The sequence below is a fragment of the Balearica regulorum genome, chromosome 3 (assembly GCF_011004875.1).
Source record: "Balearica regulorum gibbericeps isolate bBalReg1 chromosome 3, bBalReg1.pri, whole genome shotgun sequence".
Classification (NCBI taxonomy): Eukaryota; Metazoa; Chordata; class Aves; order Gruiformes; family Gruidae; genus Balearica; species Balearica regulorum.
This window is the reverse complement of record NC_046186.1, coordinates 64,265,326-64,292,028: the sequence shown is the minus strand read 5'-3', so window position 1 is coordinate 64,292,028 and position 26,703 is coordinate 64,265,326. Positions and strand designations below refer to the sequence as shown.

The window sequence follows — 26,703 nt, the reverse complement described above, 5'->3', positions numbered from 1 at the left end:
CTGTTTCCCATGTTTTTCATGCTATAGTATGACTACAGAAATAGTTTTAACAGGTTTTAATACTTTTTAAAGTTCTACATATTTTGTACTAACTCTTAAAAATTATTTTTTTTCTACAAGGTTTTAATATTGGAACCAACAAAAATCTATCAGCCCTCATATCTCTCCATCAACAGTGAAGCTGAGGAGAAGACTGTATCTATCTGGCATGTGCTGCCTGATGACAAGGTATACCATGATGTTGTCTGTAGTTGTAACTTGTTTCACAATTTAAAAATATGCATGGTACATAAGGCATGTAACATGTAAACAGTTGCATCTAATGCTGGATTCTGCAAAGGAGAAAAGGGTTTCAGTAACACGCAGGAACATGCTGTGGACATGTTGCCGTGTGGGGTTTTTTTTATTATTTTTTATTTAATATGGCACTCAAGTTTTTCTTTAAGTTCGTCCTGTTGTTCAATGCATCTTTTGTCTCCATCATGTTTTAAAATAAATTGCATCTTCTTTCAGGTTGTTTTAAACCACTGTATAATATACAACAAATCTGTTGCTTAAGATTGCATAAGTAATTTCCAATATACTGTCATCATACAAATAATGTAGCATAAAATTACTTGTACAAACAGAACTATCTTCTTCCTGTACTTGCAGTATTGCTTTAATATGAAAGTAATAGAGGCTGGTGTCTTAAAATAGGAGCGGAATCAATCAAAAGCCAAAGAAGTATTTGGCAGAAGGATAGATAAATGCTCAGAAACTGAAAAAGCTGGGAAGTCCATATCTCAAGGTGTGAGATAGCCAGACGTATTTGGAAAGCAGCTTAGAAAATCTGGAGATGCAAGAGAGGAAAACCTAGAATGGTTATTGCATTCTGGGATGTTTAGGAAGGAAAATGTTGGTAAGAGTGAAGACAGGGAGGACAAAGTAGAACCTCTGAGGAGGACAGGAGCATGGAAACTTGGAGGGTGTATGTGAAGAGTGAATGGAGGCTGAGTCAGCCGGAGGCACAACGCTGGAGATGGTGTGAAGGAATAGCACTGTCCATTCTTCCGTGGCAGCATTTTGTTTGCCTGCAGGATAGGACAGTGAAGACCTATTTTTCAGGTAATCCATCCTTCAACTTTCATACTTGCAGTCTGTTAAAGGAGAAATATTTTTGCATGCAGAATATATAAGGCCATACTGCTTAAAATTTTTGTTGTGAGCTCATGAGAAAATATAAATGGACAGTGGCCGCAACATTTAGAGCGTAATCTGAAATGTTTGTCTAGACCAATGAATTTCTGTTTATTTGTGGTTTATTCTGACTGACATTTTTCCAAGTAGGCTCAGCCTCTGAGAATAGTATAACAAATAAATGTATGCAATTCTTGGACAAAACCAAATTTTACCATGCAGTACATAATGAGTTGTCAGTACTGCAGACTAAACCTTGCTATTGTGAAATATCTGTTCTGAAAGTATTTCTGTATGCAGAATTTAGTCTATTTAGAAACTACTTGTACATGCATATTTATTTGATTTTTGTAGGGTTTTTTGTGTGTGTATGCAGTTCACCTCCAAACAATACTTGCGTTCTGTTGAGTGGCTTATCTATAAGAAGGAACATAGGACTAGAAGGAATTTTCTGGACTATTGAGTCCTGCTCGCCTCTGTTGCAGACACTCTTGCCGTATCATGTTTTGCATAAAGTGATCAAGCTCTGTCTGAAAACTAGTGTAGGTTTCACAGGTGACCGTTTGGGCTGGAAAGTGGTTTGAGAATGGCACTGCACCTCTAGAAGAGCCTGGAGTGGAACACTGGTGGTGAAGTAGAAGAGCATTACTTTGTCTTCTAGCTTTCAGTCTGAATTTGTTTGTTGCCGTTTCACACTCATTTGTTCTTTTGCTAACGCAGCATTTATGTTAAGTAGTTCCTTTCTCTCTCTGATAGAGAGAAACTTACAGTATTTTTAAGGAGAATCCTAATATCTTATAGTCGTTTGGGGTTTTTTAGGCAAAACACATAGGCTTGGTGTACTGACTGCACATGACATCTCGTTGCTATGATTTCTTATGTTCCAGTTTGAGTTAACCTTACTTGAACATGTGCACTCATATTCCAAAAATAGTATTTCATGGTGCATTCATGTATTGTTTAGCTACTGGGATATTTTACTTAATAGTTTCAGCAATGGCCTTTTTCATAGCTGTGTCACTTGACTGCCCAGTCATCCTGTGACTGGGAGAAGGATTTGGATGTGTTAGTCTGTACCTGTTTGGTATTCAGTAGATAAGTATTTTGGCTTTGCAGAGTTTGTAACCTTTGCTTTGTAACGTTTTCCGTTATTGTAATTCTGTTATTCCATTTTTAAAGTTTCTTTAAAGTATGTTCTACCTTTTTTCTTTTTTTTTTTTCTTTTTTCTTTTTTTTCTCCTCCTTCCTGATTTGGGGAGTGTATCTCTGTATTTTTCTGCAGATTAGTGTTTTCCTATTTTTGCTGCCCTAGTGTTTATCAGTGGCATTAGACAAGGTCAGTTTTAAGTGCACTCCCTAGTACTTTTGCTCTGGCCAGAATCCTTACTGTGGTGAGCTTATTCAGTAGCCCGGGATCTGTTTGATACTCAATGCAGCCATCCTTGCCCTGCGAGACTTAATACCAATCAAAAGAACGCAACGGGCAATTTGGTAGTTACCCCCTGGGCTGTACAACTATAGTCGGTTGTTGCAAGTTTGTCAAAGTCCTTAGAATCCATCCAAAACCTTACAGGGAGAAAAGGGACTAGAAAATTTGGAGACATCAGCTTTCTGTTCAGTTGAATGTAGCCACTATGATATTTGTCTTTGATACGAGATTTTGTGAAGGAAATAGATGTATTATATATGTCAGCCCACTGCAAAGAGGAACATTCTTACTTTGATCCTTACAAGACTGAAAACAAGCATTTTAGGGGCTGATTAACAAGGAAAGACTGCCTATCGCTGCTGCAAGGGCAGATTAGATAGCTGGGTTTAGAAACTTCCTCAACTATCCTGATTTCAGTCTACCTACCATAGGTTTGTCAGAGCTTTATCAGCTCACGCTTCAGATTTCGGTTCACTTTGGCCCATAAATTAATGGTTCTGTTTATTTTTCAAAATTCAGTCAGTGCTCTAAGAATTGAGAGTTACAAAGTATATGAACTTCCCTTCATGCACAAAGAAACTGAATTTCTGTCTCAAATCCAAACTGGAAGTCAGTGGAGCCTGCAGCTGGCAATTTTGTAATGAATAGACAGATGACAGTCAATACCAGGATAAATAATGTGGCCTCTTCCTTTTCCATGGCTTTTTTTAGCAGCCTATCTTAACATTTATGCCTTTAATAATACCAAGTTTAACATTAAAAAGTGCCTAAAAATCAGATAGCATTGTATTTTGTAGAATGCACGTTACCTTTGCCTTGCAGTTCCCTGATTTTAGCAGCCCTTTCTGCACGGGGTTAGAGGAATGCAGCAGCACTGTTTGCAAGTTTGAAATAGAACAGCCTGTCTTTGTTTCACGTTGGCTTCTGAATCCATTTTGAGTTTTGTTTTGGGTGGTTGGTGGTTTTTTTGCCTAACCGAAGAACAGATGCTGAATTTGGATAGCATGCCTGATATATTTACTCCAATGTATTCACAACTTGGCAAGATCCTGTGGGACATAACTCTTATATTATTTCATTGCCTGAGAACTTCGTGTGGTAAATAAAAGATGTATGAATCTGTGAGAGATTAGTTGCACATAGATGACAGGTAAACCCCACAATACTTATCCTTGTTGAGCTTCTTGAGCATTTCTGCCTGTGAGGATGTATATTTTAACTTATTTAGATTTTAGATTATTCCCAATGGTGGGACTTGGACACGCACCAATAGCTAAGCTGCGAAGAGAGTTTCCAAGCGTGGAAAACTGGAAAGTGGCAGAGTTTGTATATGGAGGGAGGAGTAAAAGACAGTGCAGATCCACCCTCCTTATTAGCTGAGAGATTGAGCTGGTGATCTTTCTTCACGCAAGAGAACAGACAACTTGAATAGTAGTTTCACACACACTTCATACTAGCATCAGTTAGTACCTCCACTTCAAGATGCAATCCCATCTTTTCTTAATATCAGACTATTCTTCTGTCCCTGTACCCCACTAGAGAAACCCTTTCCCCCATTTAACATCGAAGAGATACTGGAGTTACTGCTTGCACTTTACAGTTATGATAGTGTGAAGCTTGTCCTTCAAGAAAGATGTTCGCTTGTATTTTTGGTACGTTGTGTTAGGCATTTTATATTAGCATCATAACCTTTAATGTGATTTGAGCAGAAAGGAAAGAATTACAGGGGAGGAGAAAATTGATGTAGAAAGTCTTTTAGAAAGCTGTTCTAGCTGGGAGAATAATTTCCTCTATCACTTGCTGCACATCGTGCAAGTATTTTGTCAGTGTATCTGTTCTGACTTCTCTATATTTCACTATTCATGAATTTTTTTATAAGCTACACATTTTCGTGTCTTCTTTTGGGATACATTTGATTATGTTTGTGTTTGACACTATACTATAAATTACGTCTCGGCATGAAATGTCTCTGTGCTGCTCAGGTCACTAAAATGCCAAATGAAATACAGGTCTAGAAAGCAGAGGTTCTTCAAACATGTTGCTCATTGTGGTGGGATCTTAAGGTTGCCAGGACTTTGAGGTGGTGTAGTTCCACCTTTTCCTGAAAGGAGAATGTTTTCATTAGAAGATACAAAAGGGTTCTGTTTCCTACAGTAAAGTTGTATTAGAGCATAAACATAGAGCAATATGACTGTCTACAGAGAGGACTCAGTTCTGCTGGATCTGACACATGTAAATTTAAAAGATCTGAAAATAAGTGAGGCCTGGCCCTTTGTGTTTTCATAGGGCAGCTTCTTTCTTCCAGCCTTGTTTAGTACTCCAGCAGCTTTTAGGGGTGTTGGTACATTCTTACTGCTCTCTTCTGGATTCCTAGGGAAATAGTCTCCTTTTCTGTTTCTGACACTCAGCCTTCAGATTTGCTCCTTCCCTGAGCAATTCCTCCTACTTTCCAAGGATGTCCTACTTTGCTTTCCAGTGTCAGGCTTCCTGCTTGCAGCTCTCTCTGCCTGGGCTTCCCACATGGTGGGGCATTGAGCATGCAGAGCAGGCTCTTGTTATTCTCAGAGGTGGAATTTGTTTCCCCCACTTTTCACAGCATCGCATGTGACCCCAAGTTCAGCATCCCAACCAGATGATACTGGCAGCCCTTCTGATCTGCTGTTTTGCATGCTTTCTGAAATACTTTATGGTGTTTGCAGAGTGAATGGTGAAGAAACAAACAACCCAAAACTTCTGTCTAGAACTTCTGTTGCTTTGGTTTTGGGTGGGAAAAAAAAATGCCCTGAAAACTAACTGTTTAAAAGGTAATAGGCTATTGTAATTCAAGTGTTTCACTTTTTATTTCTTGAGTTTCAATCTAGGAGATGCCTACTGGTGCTTCATTCATAAAAAGGAATGTTTGTTTATTTATTTTCTTCCGCATGTTACAGAAAGGTATCCACGAGTGGAACTTCAGTGGTGCTTCTATCAGGGGAGTAAGGTAAGTTGTTTCCCTTTCACGTTTTGAAATGAAGAGAGTAATCGAATGAGTGTTGTATTAAGCTGCTGCTGTGCACCTTGGTAACAGACACAGAATTGGAGTGGAGTATTACAGGCACTTTGACAGGTGCCCTGCTCTAAGTGAACCCCAAGAGTCTTATTCTGTATTCAGAAATGATGGCTTGCAGAGTTCATTATGTAAAAACTAGCAATATAGCTCGATGAATTAAATAACTAATATTTTCTAAAATTCGATAGTCACTTTATGCTAATTAAGATTAAATTAAAATAACTGCCAGTGTTTCACATCATTTTACCTGAGGAGTTCTGCCACAGCCAGGAGCTGCCTGGTGCACAGAATATATAAGCCAGGAAATAACGTGTGGACACAGAGCAGGAGGAACTGACAAGATCAGGGTGTGTGTGTATATATATATAGATCTCCTAATTGCTTACCTGTTATTGGGTTTTGGTGTGAGTGTGTATGTTTGAGGGTTTTTTTGTTTCTGTGTGTGTTTATGGATATGGCAGCAAAACTGTTTCAGAGAAGGCCTGTAAAGAGAGGAGTCTGTCAACACAGAGTGGTAGTTAGACCACGAAGAGAAAACTTGAAGATTGAGAGAACAGAAAAGGGAGTCAGAAGAAGAAAAAAAAAAAGAGGGGAAAACCAATACAACTAACAACCCCTAACCTCCCAAAGATTCATGTGGAATTCATTAGGTTAACATGGATTAATAAAGCATAGGATCAGGAATGACACGTGCAAGACTGACTTGACTGGATTAGAAGAGAATGATGTTACTTGTTCAAGATCACCTCTCTTTTCTTCAGCACACTTCCCTCTTTGAGACAGGGCCTGTGAGATAATGACAAAGGAGAAAACTTTGCCATCTATTTGCTTGATTTCAGCAAAATGTTTTCTGTCTACTAGGGACACTTCTTCTAGGGAGAATTCTTTACTGGATTGTGTGCCATATTGTCAGTAGAGAACAGCTGAATCTGAGCTAGTGGGTCTGCTCTGCTAGCCCAGCGTGCAACTTGTTTGGCAGAGTGCAGCCTTGCAATTCGTATCTTCTGATAGTAAGAAAGTAGTGTTCTACCACTGCCGTGACCTCTTCAGATCAATTTTTTGTCTTAGTCTCTTTTTTTTTCCCCTAGGATTTATCTGTACTTTGGCATCCTGCAACTTTCCACTTTGGTGTTTGCTTTTAGTATAATTAAAAAAAAAAAGTCCAGAAATCTTACTTTTTTTTTTTTAAAAAATAGTCATTGCTCTGTTCTAATAATAACTGTTCCATACACATAAAACTGTTGCTATGTCTGCAGGACTTTTTTGCACAGATGGATGATTCTTTTTCCTTCCAAAAAGTAACTTAAAAAACCCAAACTATCAATAGGCACAAAAATTCAATCCTGTGGGATTCAGCTTATTTTAGGCAAAAATTGCAATGATACGCTCAGTTCAGTCTGGTTTGGGTTTTGGTTACAGTATGTTTTTGTATGCTTCTAAAAAAAGAAAGTATTTATTTATTGTCCTTTCCCCCCCCCTGCTTCCCCTCCCCCTTACTAAGTAAACCATGCTGTGGTCAGTACTGTTTCTGGTGTACCCTTCTGCATTTGTTACTTAAACTGTCAATTATCATTTAATTTGTCATTTAAATTTCCAATCTGTTCATCTGGACAGATGTCCAAAACAACTTGGAAGACTTTACAGTGAGCCAAGAGTCACTGTGAATTCTTAGAAAACTCTCTGGCTGCCTCCCTGAGGAGCTGCAGGGGAAATCTTTATCTTATGCAAGTAAAAAACTGAATAAGTCTGTCTTCTTTTTTTTTTCTCCTCCTTCCAAATATATGCAAGTTTATGATCACTTAATTCTTCAGTGTTTTTCAGATTTTTTTCTTAGTTTTATGAATGCAGGTATTCTTTGGAGTGGGACAGCTTCTAATCTATTTTTGTATCAAGACTATTTTTGGCTCCTTTGAAGCTCCTAGACTTCAAGCAGTCAAGGAAGGGGCAGTTCCCAGCATTATGAGGATTGTCAGCCTTTCTACACTAGGAAGAGCCAGCTTCAGAAGTGCAGCCTTAAGGTACAAGGCAGGTCTTTGTACATGATCTTGGAGGCTTTTTCGACAAAGACCTCTGTAAATATTTGCTGCATTACATAGGAAGACAGCAGGTCTGAAGAGACATCTAGCATTGAAATGGCGAATGGTTTTGATAAATACTTCAAAGGAAGTGACTGGGGGATCACTTCTTCTGTGTGCTGTGTATCAGCCAGTGTAATCAGCATCTTATTTCATGAGTAATAGAGTTCAGCTCTCAAGAAGTGCAAAGGGACTTGGAAAGTGCATAGAGCTCTCTGAGCAGCATGGTGCTAACAACTCATGAGCTCAACAAACTCATTGATTAGCAGTTTGTGCGCTGATGTAAATAACTCTGCTTTTGTCATATGCCTTCTTGACCTCTTAAACTCAAATGTTTTTTTATTGAATGGGGCCAGAAAGTACTATTAATCTTAAAGGCTTCATCAGAGCTTTTGGAACATGGCTGCTACCCTAAGGTGCTTTGCATCTTAGGTTATCCAGAAAAGTCCCTAGAGTTCTGCAGAGCTGACATCATGTGAGCAAGAAGATGCCATCTTTATTTTTCCAATTTAAAAATAAAAAATAAAGTAGCAGACTGAAGTTGCTAAACTAGAAGTTGGCTTTTTCTCAGTGTTCGGAACAAGCCCTGGATCATGAAATAACTGCTACTTGTGTTGTTTCTGTGGGAGAGTGCCTCAGAGGTCACGCTGATGAATGTAGTGTAGGAAACAGTGAAAAGTTGGATTCAGATCTGCATCCAGTTTTCTTCGTAGCTTAAGAAATGACAACAAGGATGTTCGTCTGCCATCCCAAGTTCTTGGAGCTTGGAATCTCGTCAGGCTACTTAATTACAACAGTGGGAGGTGTCTGTACTGCTACACATCTAGAAAACAGACAAAAGTTCCATGGAGCTGCTTTTCTGTGGTTGCTGCCAATGCTCAACTGTTTTATCTGCTGCTTCATCTGGAAGTGTTAGTAAGCAGTAGTTACAACATTTGCAGCATGTCTCACTGACTAAGGGGAGTTCTGGAGGCACACAACCCGGGCACGAGGCCACGCTACATCACGCTTCCCTGTTTGTCTTCAGAGTTTCGCTAATTCAGCCCCAGTTCTGCTGTGGTAGAAGTCAGAGGGTATTACGTGTGCTCGGGACCTGTCAGAATGAGGCATTTCCTGAGCAAATTATCCTGTCTCTTTTTATAACTTGGTACTTTTTAGTCGTCTTTTTTTCATTTTAAGGACTTTTTTTTTCACAGAGGAAAGCAACATATTAGCAATGTAAACACTCACTTAAAGGCCTTAAATATTTATGAATTCGCCTGCCCTCTGTGTACACTCCGCATTCTTATCCTTTCATTCACTGCTGTGTTGCACGTCAGGTTTAAACTGACAATTTACTCAGTAAAATGTTTAAACTCATATGGAACTTGAAATGAATAAGTAATTCTGTTAATATCAGTTACTCCATATCTGGAGAGTTTGAATTAAAAGTTAGATTATAAACTGGGGACAGTGACTGTCTTCCCAGATGTGTATATTACTTAGCACTTATGAATTTTTCCTAACGTAAAAATAAATGAGTCACCACACCCAAAGACAAATATTCTTATAATGAAGCTCACTCTGCTCATCAGTAGCTTTATGAAAGGCTGGCCCCCCCAGCTTGTCTAAAGAGGCGTTTATCAAAAGTCACAGGGCTCTACAATAGAGGAATCCTAAAAGGAAGCAAGAATCAGACAGCCTTAGATACCCATTGAAGGTTGACAATTACAAGTATTTCCTGATATTTAAAGAAAAACTGTTACATGAATCAAATCATCAATCCTTTGGCACAATATAGAACACAATTCTACTTTATTGTGCTGTAAATTAATTAAAAACATGATGACCATCTTGATCCAGCTAAAATAGATTGATTTCACTAGGATTGTGGAATTTGTCCAGTATCTTAAGAATGTTGGTAAGGAGATTTAATTCATCTTGTTTCTCAAATACTGTATTATATTCCCTTGTAACACTGCTAGCCATCTTTTTTTTTTTTTTTTTAATATAGTAACAATCAATTATACTTCATCAGCTTGATACCTGGCACTTAGCATGTGACAAAGTTACAGAAAGAGCTATTTCAAATAATGTTTAATATTTCCTATAAGGAGGACAGTAATGACATGCATATAAAACCGTTCTGGTGAATGAATATATTGGCAAGAGCTGCAGCCTACTTGGGGTAGAAAACTTACAACTGTACCAGAGTTTGCACCTCTTCTGCTGAGACATCCATGCATCCATAAGAAAATGGCATACATGGTTCTTCATTATCTTTGTTCGCCTGTTAAAGCAGATAAAACCAAAACTGAGGAAAGGCGTGGGTGGGCAAGGGTGGTAAAATCATTCACCTTATTTTTTGATGCTGACTTAATTTTAAAATATTTTTCCAACATACTATTAATGTACCAATTCATAAGGAACCGATCAGAAATTTTTGTGTTCAGGATTGAGCTGTGGCTGATTTCTAAAGCAGGAGGAACTCATGATTCGAGTTCAAAGTCTAGCTTTCTAATGTGATCCTGAAAGGATGTTTCATCCTGGCTGCAGGAGTGGAAATTAAGGGCCTTACCTAAATGCACCGAAGACAAAAATGACTCAGGTCAATCGAAATAATCCTATTAACTTCTTTGCTCCTACTCTTTTTTGGGCAATGTGTGGACTGGGGGGGGCAAGCTGAATGAGAGCAAATGGCAAAATGTGAACTTTGGAGGATACAGAACTGTAATTTTACAATAAGGAAAATCTGTGGCTGCTTAGATTTAATCTGGTCCTTTCCCATATTAAATGGGTTGGTCTGTATGGTTTGACAGCTGCTACAAGTCCAAGTGCATCCTTCCAATAACATGTTCCGCTTGGCTGTTCTTTCAGCATTTCGAAGTTTGAAGAACGGTGCTGTTTCCTATACGTGCTGCACAACTCAGATGACTTTCAGATCTATTTCTGCACAGAACTTCATTGCAGAAGGTGTGTCACTGTTGTTGTTTCAGAAAAAAAGGTGGCCTGTGACGAGGTAGATGGTGTCTGCATGCATAGCAGGGCCTGACTGTTTCAGAACTATGGTGAAAGTTATCTGAGCATCTTCAGTGATCACCATCTTTCGTGCGAAAGCTTAGTACTACAGTACTCTGAAGATGTATGAGGTTTGAAAGGTCAAAGTGCAAGCTCAGACAAACATCGGAAACAAATATGATTACAAATTTAATTATTTTTTTTACACATTTTGTGGGATTATTTTTCTAATACTTGTCATATTAAGGCTTACTACAAGTGATTGTTGCCCCAATCCAACAAAGTACCCTAAACTTAAAATGGACTTTCTGAAGCGGGAACATCTGGGATAACAACAAGGTCTGGTCGAGATTTCTCTTTTACTGTAACTAAAATTTTATTTACAATTACAAAGAAGCACACTGGATTTCCTATTCATTACCATCATGTTTATAGAAATAAGATTGTACCAATATCCCTACAGGAAACTTGATAATGGTTTGTTGCACAAAATTAGGGGTGCCTCAGATTCTCTAAACTGTGTTTCTGCTCCATAAGCTTGAGGGCTGCGGTCTTGAATTGATCCAAAAGGCATTCGCAGAGGAAACTTCATTTCTTTTTGTGCTAAAAAAGGCTGCAACTTTACCAAAAATGACAGTGGTATTCCATATTAATGGCTGTGACCACTTCCCAGCCCAATCCCTAGCTTGTCCTCTCATCCATTCTAGCTCACATAGGTTCTTTTACCATGTTCATTCCCCTTCGTATCTGAGCACTAAGCAATACCTTAACATGACACGGTATTTTTACTTGCATTCTTTCAAAGGGGTAGAAGTCATATGTAATAGTACATTTTTTTAAATAGGAAGTTGTAAAATAGACCCCCTTTTCATTCAAGCAAAAACTTGAAGCTAGCCTTTCCGCACTACAGAAATTCCTCCAGATGTAGGCAGGAGTTCTAGGCACTTCTCGTGACGATTCAGTGCTTTCATTGGACATAAAGAAACAGTGGTATAGGATGAGAATTTCACCTGATACATAGATTTTGAAATATGAATTCCATTAATAATTTCTGATGTCATGTCTGCCTTGCACATATAAAAGGAATACATAAAAGAAGTAGGAAAACTGCAGATTTTGACTGTTGAGTGTTAATTCTCCATGTAAACAAAAATGTATCTTTTCTTTTTGCCAACAAAAAAGTTATACTGAGTTTATATTTACTATACTTAAGTCCTCTTTTGGTTCTTTCATTACTTCAGAGAGAAGCATTCTCGTTGTCCCCATACTGTCTCAAGAGTGTATTTTCTTTTCTTTTTTTTTTCCCTTTTAACAGGTTTTTTGACATGGTGAACAGTATTACTGAAGAAATAGGGAAGACTACAGAGGAAGGGGAATGTGAAGGAGACTCTCTAGAGGTACTTCTGCTTTTTTTTTTTTTTTTTCCTTCCCCCCCCAGCATACTAAGAATTTTGGGCTTCTAGTGTAGCATTTCATTGATGGGAATAAATTGCTCATCCCTTCTCTGGAAGAAGTTAGACAAGTTATTGTTTAAAAAAATTTATCTTCTTCTGCTTATAAATTAATGATTCTTGTTAATAATCCCCATGTAGTTCTTGTAACCAGCGTAGCTACATCTCTCGTATTTCAGTTAGCATGCTCACTTGAGAAGGTACTCAATTCTGGAATTCTCCAGTTGTGCTTATGACAAAGTGATTCTTGTAACAGTTACCTCCAGAGTGTAATTGTAGTCAGGCAGAATTAGCATCTGTTTAAATTTTAAAGACTGTTTGTTGTCTGTTTCATGCATCACTGGAATCATGTATGCTTACATGATTGGCAGATCGTCTGCACAACAATTAAGGGTGTAATTGTAGTAGGGGAAGGCTTGTCCTTGCTAGTTGCTATCTGTAGGCAAGCACAGCAGTGAACAGCAAACTCAAACTGGATGGTGACGGTGATGTTGGTGCTGCTGGGAGTCTGTTTATACCCTTAGCCTACTAACTCACACTGAAGCTCAGGATGCCCTACTTCTGCTGCCACCCGTTAGCTAAGTTACAGCTTGCCTGGGCATGCCGCTACGCACTGTATTCTCACTTTGGGTTTCTATTTGAATATACACACAGTTGAAAAGTGAGTACAGGGCCACTGAGTGCAATGCAGTACTTAAGGTGTGCAGGCTTTCTTTTAGGCGGCAGGGAACAGGATAGAATATCTAAGCCCATGTGCTATCACGTGAAAATCTGGTGTCCCGAAGCTCTAGAGATATCCAGAACTAACTGAAAGAGTCAGTACTGGGTAATGAATACAGCCCTCTGTCCCAGTTTTGATGTTGACATTTTATAATACATCTGAAATTGGAGATGGGACAAACAGAAACCACTGGAGTGACTTGTGAGATAGAAAAATACCCTATAATGAGAACCTTAGGCTGCCTAATTTGTTTATTTTGGCAAAAAGAAAAGCGGTGGGTTACTTGTAAGTATTTTTACAGGGAAAATTACTATGCACTAATGGTCTCTTTAATCTATTGAAGTAAATTGAACTGAAATACAGTGGCACCAAAGTAATTTGAATTAAGATGTATGACTTCACCATGAGAGTAATTAATTGTTGAAACAAAGTACTCAAAGAAGTAGTGGATTCTCTCTTTTATTAAAAAAGATAGCAGTCTTTATTTGGAGGAAAAGAAAAAATGTTTTATCTAGGCGTGAGCTACTGGGCTTAACATGGGAGTGACCGTGTGAAATTACATGTCTGTGTTACACAAGAGGACAGATCAGATTATCTAACGACTGTTTCTGGACTGGCCTTAAACTCTTTGAAATTCAAATTCAGCCAAAACCAAGCTTAATACACTGCAATCCTGACTAACCTCCATCGGCACACTCTGCTGGCTGACCTGGCACTGGCAAAATTGAGGTCGTGCTGTTTATGGAAGATGTGGTCAGGTCAGGAGAGCATCTGAAACAAATTAAGTGCATCCTGCCTTGCTTTCGCTGTCTGTGTGGGAGCCAAAGTTCTCCGTTTGGCACAGACTGCCCTCTGTTGTCTTCTCTTGTTTTTACAGCACCTGCCAGCAGAATTGCAGATGCTGTTGAATAAGACATAAAATTGTAACTGCACGGAACAGATAAAGGCTAGCTTAGCTTTATGTGCTTACCTGAAATGACTACCTTGGAAGCCTGTGCTTCCTGTACAGTCAGTGCAGAAATATAGGCATGTCTGCACTGTATCCAAATTGTCATCTTGAAGTGCTTTTCTTTGCTTCTCCATAGTCTGCAGAAAGCAACTAGCGCCCTGTATGCCTGAGTTATGAGCACAGTGTCAGATAGAATAAATCTTATGCCTCTGTTTCATTTCATGTTGTTGTTTGCTTTGCAGTATGATTACGAATATGATGAAAATGGTGAACGAGTCATTCTGGGGAAAGGAACTTATGGCATTGTATATGCAGGACGAGATTTGAGCAATCAAGTCAGAATTGCTATTAAAGAAATCCCCGAGAGAGACAGCAGGTATAGTAACTGTGGCTGATTCCAAATTTTGTGCATTACATAATTTCATCAGTAACGTGATCAACCAGTTTGCTGATCAAGGAGTACCTCTTCTACAGAGCAGCCAGTAAATTACTTGTCTGTGGTATGTAGTGGTGTTCCCTGTCTTTGTAACTAGACGTTTCCAAGTTGTAGACTAGATTATGATTGCAACTGAGAATTTAGATGTTGACTGGGTTTGGTACTAGTAGTTTATAATACTTCTTCTTTCCAAAAGAAATATTGCTGAAGTACAGAATCTCACTCAAACACCTAGTGATAAGCCCTATCTACGTGTCCTCATGAAAGAGCTATTGAAATTCATGATTTGCAGAGTCCTTTAAAATTCTGAGCCTGAATTGTTGATAAAGACATTTTCCTTTCCTGTTTGTGCATCATTTATTATGAAGCCCCTTAACATTAGAATAAATCCTGTGGAATGCTTTTTTTTGTCCATTTTTTTTTAATGTAGTGTCTCTTTATATATGTCTTGCCTCCTCTCATTTATAAAGGTTGCCATGTAAAGATCAGACACTTGATGTCCTTTGTACTTGTATATCTGGAGGCTTGCAGTGTATCCTATATTGAACACATAGATTTCCACAAATATTGTGATAAAGTGATAGCAAGTCTAAAGATTTTTTGAAAAGAAACTGACTGTATTAAATTGCCAAGTAATTCTTATTCCTAATTTCTACATTAGCCTTTGGTTTTTGTAGTGAAGTGTTGTACAAGCTGCTGCTTAACAGGTGACTTGAATGCCTAAATCTTGAAAGTGCCTCTCAGACTATCAAATATTATCAAAGACTGTAACTCAGGCTTATGTTCAGGAAAGCTGTGGAAAGTAGGAAATAGTAATTGCCATGGTTGGTAACAGAAAGATAAATCCCTCTTTTTCCAATGGATGGAATAATCCCAATAAATCATTTTTATGAAGGAAGCTCTTCTGATAAAGACAGAACACTGCTTGGTGGCAGGAGGGATCACATAAATGAATGGAGGTAAAATACCGAGTGTACCAACTGGTGAATGTTTGTCCATCGTTTCAGTCGGGAATGGAATATGTATTTCCAAGTTTCTTGTCTTTTGCTCATTTGGCTTTTTTGGTTTACTACTATGATAGCTTGTCCTTCAGCAGGAATTCCCGTATCTTGGCATACTGCATTTCCTCTGTAGGAGGAAATAACTGTATCCTTGTTTGTGCAGTGTTCAATCTACAACTAATATCGGGAAGGAAGCTGGTTTTACCTGTCCCTACGCAGCAGTTGCCTTAGAGAGTGCTGGTATTCAAAACAGTAGCTAGACAAGGCTATTCTAACCCAGCACAGTGGCTGTTACTCTTCTCACTTTTCTCTAGAATGTATGTCCCTGGGGGTAAAACCACAGAGAAAGAGCATTATTCTCTACAACCGATCTAGCATCAAATACTGTTATTTAAATTGTATTGGAGCCTAGATGTTGACAGGACACTGTGTGATAACTCTTATAAAAAGTTTTCTTTGTGTAATTTACAGAAGGTCAGTAAGGCCACCTGGTGTCCTAGCTCAGTTTCTTTTTCATGGGTCTCTCTTGTGGGCCTTCCTTCTGTTATTCTCCCCTCACTTCAGTTGTTCTTTTCCTTGACATTTAAAACATGAATCCTTCTAAATCTTTTTGAATCTGTGTGTATATTGGCTGTTCAATATGAATGTGTGTGTGGTCTAATAATTTTTCCATATTCATAATATTTTAAAGATACTAGAACTGAGATTATGGAAAGGGGAATCCTTCCATCCTCTTCATTGTTACTGTAAATTTAACTTCAAGGTGTGTTAACAATTTCTCAGAAAGTATGACCTCATTACATAAAACAATCTCTTGACTCAAAATAAAGTTGCAAGTTTTGTACGTGCTAAGAATTTTGTTGTTCGTAACAACTGTGGTTAATAGAAAGATAGCCTGAATAGAGCAGTAATTAAAGGAAAAAAAAAATTTCCAGATTTTTCTTCTCCGATAAACATTTAAAAAACCAAAATTCAATGGAAGATTTTCACATTCAATGTGTAAAGCATAGTGGAAAAGAGATTATTAAGAAGCTGTTAGTCTTTCATCTAGACTTTCAAAAATATTTACAGACTTTCAGGACAAATTTCAAGTGTTACTCTTTTAATGGCAAAGTAAGAAAAAAATATTAATTCATTTATAATTACTTATAACCTGATCTTTTAGCACTTTGAAAAGAAATCTATAGAAAGAAAAATATTAATCTCTGAAGTTAATTCTTACCATTTTCAAAGTAAAAATTACCATCTTTTGGATTCATAAGAAAAAATTAAGTTCTGAGTCAGAGCATGGCCAGAAATGCAATGATTTCTATGCAACCAGTGTGTCTTCAATACTGCTATATGTTATATATAAGCTACTGCCTAATTTACTTAATCGTTAGGAAATGTTAGACTACAGAGTCATAGTCTGAAAGAAAAGGAAACATCCTGCAATGCTCTTGCCCTCAGTACTACAAAATAGTACCTGTGGCCATATCAACTTTCCAAGTTAAATTAAAATCATGTTGGGTAGATAGTAAGATCGAGCTTTTTTAGGATTTAGAATTTTTCTTTCTTCATGTCATTTAAAGTCTCCTAATGCGACTACATTCTAAAGTAACAAATGCTTCATCCTGCAGGAGAATTGTCTTATGGCTTTATTTTATTTGCTAAGTTATTTTAGTTGCTCAAGACTCAATTAACTCTGCAGTTTAAAAGTGCAGGGGGAAGAATTATAATGGTCTTGCTGTTGCTGCTCTGAATGAATATCCCATTAGTAGAACTCAGGACTATAATCTCTGATGATTTTGCATGTCTGAATGACTAACGGTGTAGTCAGAATCTTTATAGTCATGTGTGAAGAGGAGGCAAGCCAAAACTCAAATTAGTCTTTAGTAAATAGACTCGGGGTTGCACAATCACGTTTTTCGTTAACCATATACTTGCCTTGCTTTCTGCAACAGTCATATTCCAGAGGGCTTTCCAGATGCCCACTCTTTTTTTCTTTTTTCTTTTCCCTCCAGTTTTTAAAGAGTTCAGCCTCCACTTGTAGCTTGATGCCACTGTTAGGGTGAGGTGATAACTAACTGCCCCAGAAGGGAGTGGAGCTCACAGGCACTTTTCCCCTAACAACTTCAATTGCATTTGTGCTTTGATTGCATTCCTGGCACTGGCACTCTGCTGGCTCCAGGGAGAACTAACCCTGGGCTTGAGGCAGCGGGACGCTACCCCTCCTCCAAAGAAATAAAGCAAAAGTTTTCTGCCAGTTTGTTAGGGGATGAGAATGTACCAGTGCTGGTGCAGAGTCTATGCCGAGAGCAACCTGGTGAAGGTGGCGGTAAAACTATTCCTTCTGGTGGCCAGTAGCTGCAAGGTTGAGTTTGCAGTTATATTTATTGCTCCCTCAGTATAAGCATCTGAATATGTCTTCCATTTGCTCAAGATTCTGCAGCTCCTTCTTGCATCTGGATTGATGGAGGGAGGTCTGTGTCCTTCATCTATTCCAGCTACCCTGAAGTCTGACTGCAGATTTTAGTGTTTGAGTGAAAATAGCCACCAGCCTCTCAGCATTTTGCCAGACAGATAAAACACAGAATCTGGAGCTGACCTACCAGGATGTGTGCGACTCACCCATGGTTGGAAGAAGAGTGTTAGGGCTGGCCCAGGAAGCACATCAGCTGCTGAGCTCTGGTACTGTTCCATACTAGGGAAGGATCTGGACTCCAGAAACCTTCTTGGCAAAAAAGACTGCTGAAAAGCTTACATCTCTGAAAAATATTTTACCTTGGACTAAATTATATTTGATGAAATTGTTTTGATCAGTTCTTCTGAATATCTCCCAATGAAATGATTCCTGTTTTCTTACTCTCATAGCTATCTACTCTTGTTTTCAGATAAGACTTCTACTTTAATTAATTGAAATTTAAATGATCATTTGTTTTCATTATTGAGGTGACTTTAATTATACACTAACTTTCTGGTTTACTAGTTCACTTTGGCACTAGTCTGAATCCAACCGCTTGCCCACCTGTTGATTCTCTTTCAGTTAGGCTGGAGAGGAGTTCTTTTTCCACAAATTTTATTTTGTTCAGTCTATCTGTGTACATTTATAACATTTTTATGTGTATGTATACACAGTATTATATATATTTTATATATGTTATGTGTATTTATATATGATTACATAATTTTTAGTATGTGGTAGTCACACCCACTGTTGTTAAATGCATCTAACACACATTCATTTTCAGTGTAAACATGTTTCATGGGACCTAAAATAGAACTTCAGCTACTACAGTAAAGGCAAGACTTTTTTCCCAGAGGTCAATATTGAATAAACTGCTTCGCTTCTTTCAGATACTCCCAACCTTTGCATGAAGAAATAGCTTTGCATAAGCATCTCAAACATAAGAACATTGTCCAGTATTTAGGTTCTCTTAGTGAGAATGGCTTCATTAAGATATTCATGGAACAGGTGCCAGGCGGTAAGTTGTGGGAGAGACTGGTTTGGATGTTGGTTGGTTTGTTTATTTTTTAACCTCTTAAAAGTATAAAACCTGTAGCACTGCAACAAGATACATTGCATGCAAATGTAATATTCTCTAGTATCTCTTTCCTAAATTAGTGGGAAGTCTTAGTCTTCAAAGTGCTTGAGTCCTCTCATTCAGTATGTGGATAGGATGTGCTACAGATACAGCTCAGCTCATTGCTGTGGCAGGAGAGCTCCTTTTACCTACAGATCAGAGATGATCTGTGGTTATCCTACTAGAAAGACTGTAGCTAGTCTCAGGTGGCTGAGCAATCCTCAGGTACCTAACACAAGAGAATGGTGATTGATTGATTGTTGCTTCTATTTGAGACCCAAGAACTCACAGCAGCCAGACACAACAAAAACCCCACTTCCTGAGCTTAGCTTAGCTTTTCGAGAAACTGTGGAGTTGGTGTGTGCACCAAGACCAACCCTTTTTCACTCTTTCATAGCATTCCTCTGGGGAAACTTCAGGCATAGGAGAGAGATGAGCACATTGATTTAAATGCGTTCTGACCTGCCTGCTTGAGGAGGCTCATGCTCCTCTGCTGCAGCTGAGGCCAGAGGAGATACTGAGACTCGCCTTTTAATTACTCAGGCGAGCGATGATGCAAGTTAGCATTCTCCTGGAGAGGTCTTTGGTTATAGAAGAGGTGCTTACACTTGGTTTGGGATTGATGTTCGTTGTTACTTTTTTTTTTCCTTTGGGGGAGAAGGCAGAATTTAATTAGATTTTTACTCTCACTTTTTTGCTCTCCCAAATTGTAGGCAGCCTTTCTGCTCTTCTACGATCAAAATGGGGACCATTAAAAAATAATGAGCAGACAATTGGCTTTTACACAAAGCAGATTCTAGAAGGATTAAAATACCTCCATGATAATCAAATAGTGCATCGAGACATAAAGGTAAGAATTTGCAGAGAATTAAGCCTGATAGTAGTGTTATGTAACTGCATAACTATTTATTTGTCCTGTAATTTTAAAATTTTTTCCAAAAGTTCTTCATTGCTACATGCCACCTCTGCTATTCTGAACTGTGGGTTAGATAAGTGAACCATTGTTAATTTGAATTTGCACCAACAAAATATGTTGGGTTTTTATTTTAGAAGAATTGACATATAGCCACTTAAGATGGGGCTATTTTTTTAAAGTGGATATTTTTATTCCTGTTATCAATGACATGATCAAACTTTCATAAAAGCTTATTAGAAGTGAAGATGATTGTGGATGGGATATTAGCGGGTTCTTTTCCAAGGAGATTGCAGATTAAAAAGTTCCCTTTAAAAAAAAAAAGAGAAAAAAAAGGCAGCCTTTTCCCCCTCTCTCTGTATTCTGTAACTGAATTCCTGTAGTAGGGGAAGTTCACTTTGAGATAGAGTTTCTGATAATGGGATTACGTAAGGCAGGAACACTATTGATTCCTTTTTCATCTCCCCTCTTAAGAGCCTTAGGAAGCAATTGTTACTTACTAAAGAGTGCATTGTAGAAACAGGCTATGCAAGAAGTCTTAGATGAAGAGTCAGCAGAGAAAAATAATCGCTCTGAATGTTCTGTTCCTCAGGGTGATAACGTGCTTATCAACACGTACAGTGGAGTGTTAAAGATTTCGGACTTTGGAACTTCAAAGAGACTTGCAGGAATCAACCCATGTACTGAAACTTTCACTGGTATGTACCCAGAGGAGACTCTCTTTCCTCGCTCCAACTGTGCATGTAGGGTCAGAATCCAGAGTTGCTGAACTTTCGTTGACTTCAAATCAATAGAACAGGTTGCTGCAAGACTAACTTTTTGTATACCTAATCTTAAGCAATGCTGGTTTGTAAGTTCCACTTGAGACATGAAAGTCCTCTACAACAGAAGAGGTGTGTCTTTCCTATGTTGTATTTGAATCTGCCTCTTCTATGCGCACGGCTTTTTCGTCTTGCTGATTGAAGGCTAACTTTTACACAGCCTGTCATTAACTTGATCCTTATTCTGCTTGTTAATTTGGTTTGGATGTTAAATCATGCAGTGGCACTGCATTAAATAATTATGCAGAATGAGAAGTGACTTATTTTAATTCCATCCTCGGCTCTTCCATTTCTGCTCTAAATGGAACAGAATGCAGACTTATGCGTCAGGCTCTTCAGAAAAAGTGTTCATATCACCTGCTGTTCTAGGTTCAGATTTCAGGTTTCACTTCCTTTTCCTCTCTGGATGCAATTCAGAGTGATCTTCCTTATTTTAATCTTAATCTATAATCCAGTAAATGAAAATTATGTCTGCTCCAAAGCTCATTGAAACCTCTTAATAATTGTCACTGACTTTGAAGAGTAATATTGTCAGATCAGTAAGTGATATCAGGTGCTTTTAGCACAACTAATATTTTGAATAGTGTTTTGACTTTGAAGTAGATTGCATGTGGAAATTTTTGAATTTTGAATAATAGTTTGTTGGGTTTTTTTAACTCTCCCGATATTGCTCACTCCTCAGTGATTTTGTTCCTCTTGTCCTTTAGCTATCTATTTGCATCACTAGTGCACCTAAGTGAAAACATAAGTATGTTTTCAACAGGTACCCTTCAGTATATGGCACCAGAAATCATAGACAAAGGGCCACGTGGCTATGGGAAGGCTGCAGACATCTGGTCTTTGGGATGCACGATCATTGAGATGGCTACAGGGAAGCCCCCATTTTATGAACTGGGAGAACCACAAGCAGCTATGTTTAAGGTCAGACATCTTCCTTATACAACTCAGACTGGTATTTGTAAACATAAGAAATCTATGACTGTTTTGGAGAAGCTAGAATTAGAGATTGCAGGAAAAGAAGATAAAGGAAATGCATGGTTAGTGAGGATGTTCAGAAGAATGAGCTGATTCAGCTGAGTGGGAGTGTTGTGTAGTTTTTAAGAGAGTAATGGAGCAATAGCAGCTATTCAGGAGCCTGGGTGTTTAAAAAAAACCACAACAACCAACAAACTGAGAAAAGCAGTTTTCTGCTTTGCGAGAGCCTCTAGTTGCAATTGTGTGAGGGGGGGTTTAATATAATTGTTTATACAGTTTGTAATCGGGTGGTGTTTTTCCTCTCTCAATTAATAAAATAGTTTCAGAAAGATAATATCCAAACCTGAGAGCAATATGCCACTTTTACTATCTAAATACTTTTTTTATGCTATTTAGTGTTTCTCTCTTCATTTGTCTCAGGTGGGAATGTTTAAAATACACCCAGAGATTCCTGAATCCATGTCTGCAGAAGCCAAGGCTTTCATATTGCGTTGCTTTGAACCAGATCCTGATAAACGAGCTTTTGCTCATGACCTACTTATAGATGAATTCTTGAAGGTTTCAAGCAAAAAAAGAAAGTCCCCATCAAAGCTGTCAGGTAAGTGTTGCTAAACTCAATCTGGAATTTTTCTCGTGATGATACTGTTTCCTGAAACTGCCAATTTAGTCTTTAAGATGAACACGGCAGATCTCCATCCCTGGTGAATGTTCGGTTGTAACCTCCTGTTCCAGCAGCTTGCTCCACTGTTGTAGCAGAATTCTGTTATGTTGTCACAGAGATGATTTATGTAAATATTTTTAATAAGGTTTCTAAAAGTCTATTTATGGCTTTGTGCAGCTTTTGTGGTTTTTGTTTGTTTGGGGTTTGGTTTTTTAATTTGCATGTGCTTTCATTCAAAGAATGTTTGCATAGAGTACATTTTGTGTAAGGTTACACCATGCGATTGAGCCTCAGGGGAGTTTTCTACGTGAGCAAAATAATCTTTGTCCCATAGCAAATATGCGTGTGCTCCATTATTTTTGTTTCACGTACTCATTTCCTGTAGTATTCTAAATTATGGAAAGTAATAAAAGGAGTTTTGCGAGTATGAATAACATATTCTATGCATGTGCATATATACCTATGAAAATATCTTCTGTGTATATTTTTAGCATGATACCTAAAAGAAATAAAAATACTAGGTAGAGGAGATGGTGTTGGATGATCGCTTTTAACGTGGTTTCCACACCTCCCAGATTAAAACTAACTTTAAATTGCAATAAATTACATTTTTAGAGATTGCAGACAAGAGAGTCCAGATAGCCCACAAAAAGGGGAAGAGAGTTATCCTTTAGACTGCTTATTTTCTCAGTTAACGTCCACACATTTAACTTTTTTCTTTGCTTTTCTCCCACAGTTCTTTCAGCTAACACAAATGGTGAGTTTTAACATACTTCAAAACATTACTACTGTGTGAATACTGTGGTTATCACTTATTCTGATATAATTTGTCACACTAAAATGTTGCAAAGAGAATTGAGCACAATAATGAAAATAAGTGACCTTTCTCTGTTAGGAACCTCTTATTCATTGTGCAAATTTTAATTACTGTTTGTAATCCTATCAGACCATGTCTTAAATGTCTAGGCAGGTGGGTAATACAGGCTTGAAGAGCTGCGTTGTTATAGGACCATTTAGTGGAAATCTGAACAGGAAACCAAATGGCTGATTTCTAGTAGCAATAGAGCCAAGGTTTGTAGAGAAAGATAACATAGATTTTTATTAGGCTAAATTCTATACTTGAAGAAAGCAGAATGCATTTGAGACCCCTTCTCAGGCCTGGGTACAGGATACTCATCTCTTTCAAGAAGTGAACTAGTGAAAAGGGAGGGGGGGTGAACAAACACATAGTTGCCTTCATGCTGAGTTGCTGTCAAAGTACATTTTGAAATGTGCACATGTGAAATAGGTATGACTAGTTTCTTGCAGCAGTAATGCGAGCTCTGGATTTAAAAACAAAAGTTCTGGCTTAACATGCATGTTTATTATTAATTAGACTATGAACTAATTAAACTTCTACAAAATAACCTGATAAAGAAATGTAACTTACATGTGTTATAGCATATATAAATATATGTATTGTATACTTAAATATATTTATATACACACATAAAATTAAGATTTTGGAAGGTGCTTGGATGACTTACCCTGTGGAAACATTTTCTTACTGCTGCAAGTGCATGCTTCTGATAGGATATGCATGTTCACTGCAGTGAAGTTCTGTAAGTGAACTTGCAAAGATTTCCATATCTCAGGAAGCTTTTGAACAAAAATGTAACTGAAAGATAATCCTATTCCAGAAGAGTAAGCTTTAGGAGTGTTTTGTCAATTTTGTTTTTACTATTTTGTATTGGTGTGGGGGAAGACTACAGTCTCTTTCCTCTGAAAGAATAACCTTTCACTTCAGAACTGTGATGGCACTATGAAATTCTAATTTCTGAATATTCCTATATGAATAGAGTATCTTCGGAGTATATCCTTACCTGTCCCTGTTCTGGTGGAAGATACAAGTAGCAGCAGTGAATATGGTTCTGTCTCACCTGATACAGAATTAAAAATCGATCCATTCTCTTTCAAAACAAGAGCGAAATCCTGTGGAGAAAAAGATGGGAAGGGAATTCGGTCCCTTTTTCTGAGGTAAAGAGCTATCTGGCATTTATGTTATGCAGTAGATTAGGAATGTGTGCATTGGGGTGGTTTTTATAAAGCTTCTTCTTGCTGACTGTCTTTCATTCAGCATCCCAGATGAAAATTTTGAGGATCACAGTGCACCTCCTTCACCCGAAGAGAAGGATTCTGGGTTTTTCATGCTGAAGAAGGATAGTGAAAGGAGAGCCACGCTTCACAGGATATTAACTGAGGACCAAGAGAAGGTGGTGAGGAACTTGATGGAAGCTTTGGCTCAGGTAAAGTAATTTGAGAAGGCAGCAAAAATTTGATGGAATTTGAAAACTTATCTGCAATTACCTGGAACTTTTAACATTACACATAGTAAAGCAATTAAAAAATAAAGTTTGATTAAACTAGAAAGCATACACTATGTAAGCTTTCAAGGTTTATTGTTTTATTGGGGCTATTTAAAATAGGCTTTAAAATTGTTTATGGTGCACTGCCTATGCCTTTTGTGTTGTTTGTAAATACTATATGTATACATTGATATTAGTGCTGACCAGACAACAGAAAAACATGTTGTCATGATACTGTATTTCGCCAGTGATTTTCAAATGTGACTAACCGAGGCTGTCGAGTCAACTTATGCAAGATATATCATCCCCAGGAGGTGATTACCGTGCCCCCTTTTTTAGAGTTCTGTCTTCTGCCTGACTGGTTTGATAGAGGGAGGTTTAGGTCATTTGGCCTGCTCTGCCCTTATGTTAGGTTATTGCGTAGAAAAAATGGGGCTGACTTGTGCACTGTTGCCTTCTAGCCAACAGCCATAAAAGGGGAAAGAGGGGGCTAGGGAGAAAATAAACTGCAGCTATTCCTAACAGCAGCTGGGAAGCACATATGGAGGGGAGGGAAGATGGAGTAACAGTGGGAGCTACAGCAAACAACAAAATAATTGCAGAATGACCTTTTGGCACACCTTTGTGGGGATGATTCATGATGATGTATGAGTTCAGGATGACACTGAATAAATTAGAGGTCATGACCACACTGCTAAATGTTGCAACACCGTAATTGGATGACATGATTTTTTTTGTTCTTGTTTGTAATGTGTGCATTAGTAGTTAATTGCCTCACTTCATTTTCAAGGTTAAGTATTGCTGGTCTAAAACATATTTGTATAAAATGTGACAACTCATCTTCTGAAGATAATACTGTTTAGAAACTGATGCAAACCAATATGATTCTTATGCAGGTACTACAGTTTAATGTAATTGGAAACTGCTGCCATACCAATAAAAAGAGCTTCTAACTCTTGGTGGGGGGTAGGGGAGAACACACAGTTGTCCTGGTAACTGCAGAAAGTGTTAAAATAGCAGGCAGCAAGAGAGATGCCTGTGATCTGTGCTTTGCTAGAGTGTTGCTATAACAGGCACAGTTGTTCGCATGTGTATGAAAGGAATAATCAGTGATTGTGAGAGGCTGAAACTCAATCACAAGATCCAGAGAGGGTGCTTGGTGTTTCATGCTTTCTTTGGCTGGGGCTGGAGCAGCCCAAGATAGGAGCAGAGACACGGAGCTGTAGAGCCAAAGAGTTCAAAGCACACGTGCGTGGGGCTATCTGCCCTTCAATAGGATGCAGAACTCTGACTCCTGAACACCATTTTCTCCCTTGAGAGAGGGACCCTGGTCAAAGAGTAGGAAACTTATCAAACCACCTGGAAGTGGTGGTAACTCCAGTTAAGGGCAAGTTGAGTTGGCTTCTTGTTATAGCCTGCTTAAATGCAAAAAGTTACCAATAGATGGAAGCTTGGCTTGCTTGTTAGGCCTCATCAGGATTTAGGCTTTGATAGTGCTTTTCCTTTCATGAAAACTTTCCATAAGAACAATTTCAACAAAGTCATTAAGTGTGGGGGCTAGGGGAGGAGAATGACCCTCCCAAAATAGGTCACTGTTCCTTATTAGGGAGCCATACTGGTTGCCCTGTCCCAGGCATGCCTTGATGGACAGTGTGCTGTGTCCACCTGTCTGCTTTACTGGCTTTTTAATTATTTACGCAAAAAGGAGATCAGCTACTGCAGGACAGAGTGAGGGATCCACTTCAGTATAGTTAACCATCAGGTAAATTCTCCAAATCCAAGCGTATCAGGATCAGAAGCTAGGATCTTTTATCTCAGAGATGGGTGCTTTAGTGTAGTGTTTGACCGCTCTAGAGCTTTCTTTTCTTTTCTTTCTTTTTTTTTTTAGTTTCTCTCAAATAATCAAATTGTCTTTGTTTCATCCTGATCAGATTTAATTAACTGTAGTTAAAACCCCAATGTTATTGGCAAACAGTTCTTGATGTCTGGCCAGCTGTAACATTCATGGCCTAAAACTGGCAAATACAACAGAACCAAACACCGTATGTCCTTCTGTTACAGAAATCAATGTTAAATATCTTTAGTCTATATAAATAATTACTTAACTTCCTTCAGAATAAGTGTCTAATATTTCATGT

At 38.2% G+C, this 26,703-nt stretch overlaps 1 protein-coding gene across 2 annotated transcripts in view; it reads left to right on the top strand.

The window, feature by feature from the left end:
- Positions 1–26,703, top strand: part of MAP3K5 (mitogen-activated protein kinase kinase kinase 5) — a 109,250-nt gene that overhangs the window by 69,633 nt on the left and 12,914 nt on the right. For both annotated transcript variants that reach the window (XM_075748194.1, XM_075748195.1), the window contains exons 11-23: positions 121–228; positions 5,539–5,588; positions 10,589–10,684; positions 12,045–12,126; positions 14,093–14,226; positions 18,624–18,751; positions 19,564–19,700; positions 20,356–20,461; positions 21,348–21,505; positions 21,980–22,157; positions 22,957–22,977; positions 24,059–24,236; positions 24,337–24,505. In XM_075748194.1, coding sequence (XP_075604309.1) covers positions 121–228; positions 5,539–5,588; positions 10,589–10,684; positions 12,045–12,126; positions 14,093–14,226; positions 18,624–18,751; positions 19,564–19,700; positions 20,356–20,461; positions 21,348–21,505; positions 21,980–22,157; positions 22,957–22,977; positions 24,059–24,236; positions 24,337–24,505 — 1,545 coding nt within the window. The remainder of the gene's footprint in view (positions 1–120; positions 229–5,538; positions 5,589–10,588; positions 10,685–12,044; positions 12,127–14,092; positions 14,227–18,623; positions 18,752–19,563; positions 19,701–20,355; positions 20,462–21,347; positions 21,506–21,979; positions 22,158–22,956; positions 22,978–24,058; positions 24,237–24,336; positions 24,506–26,703) is intronic.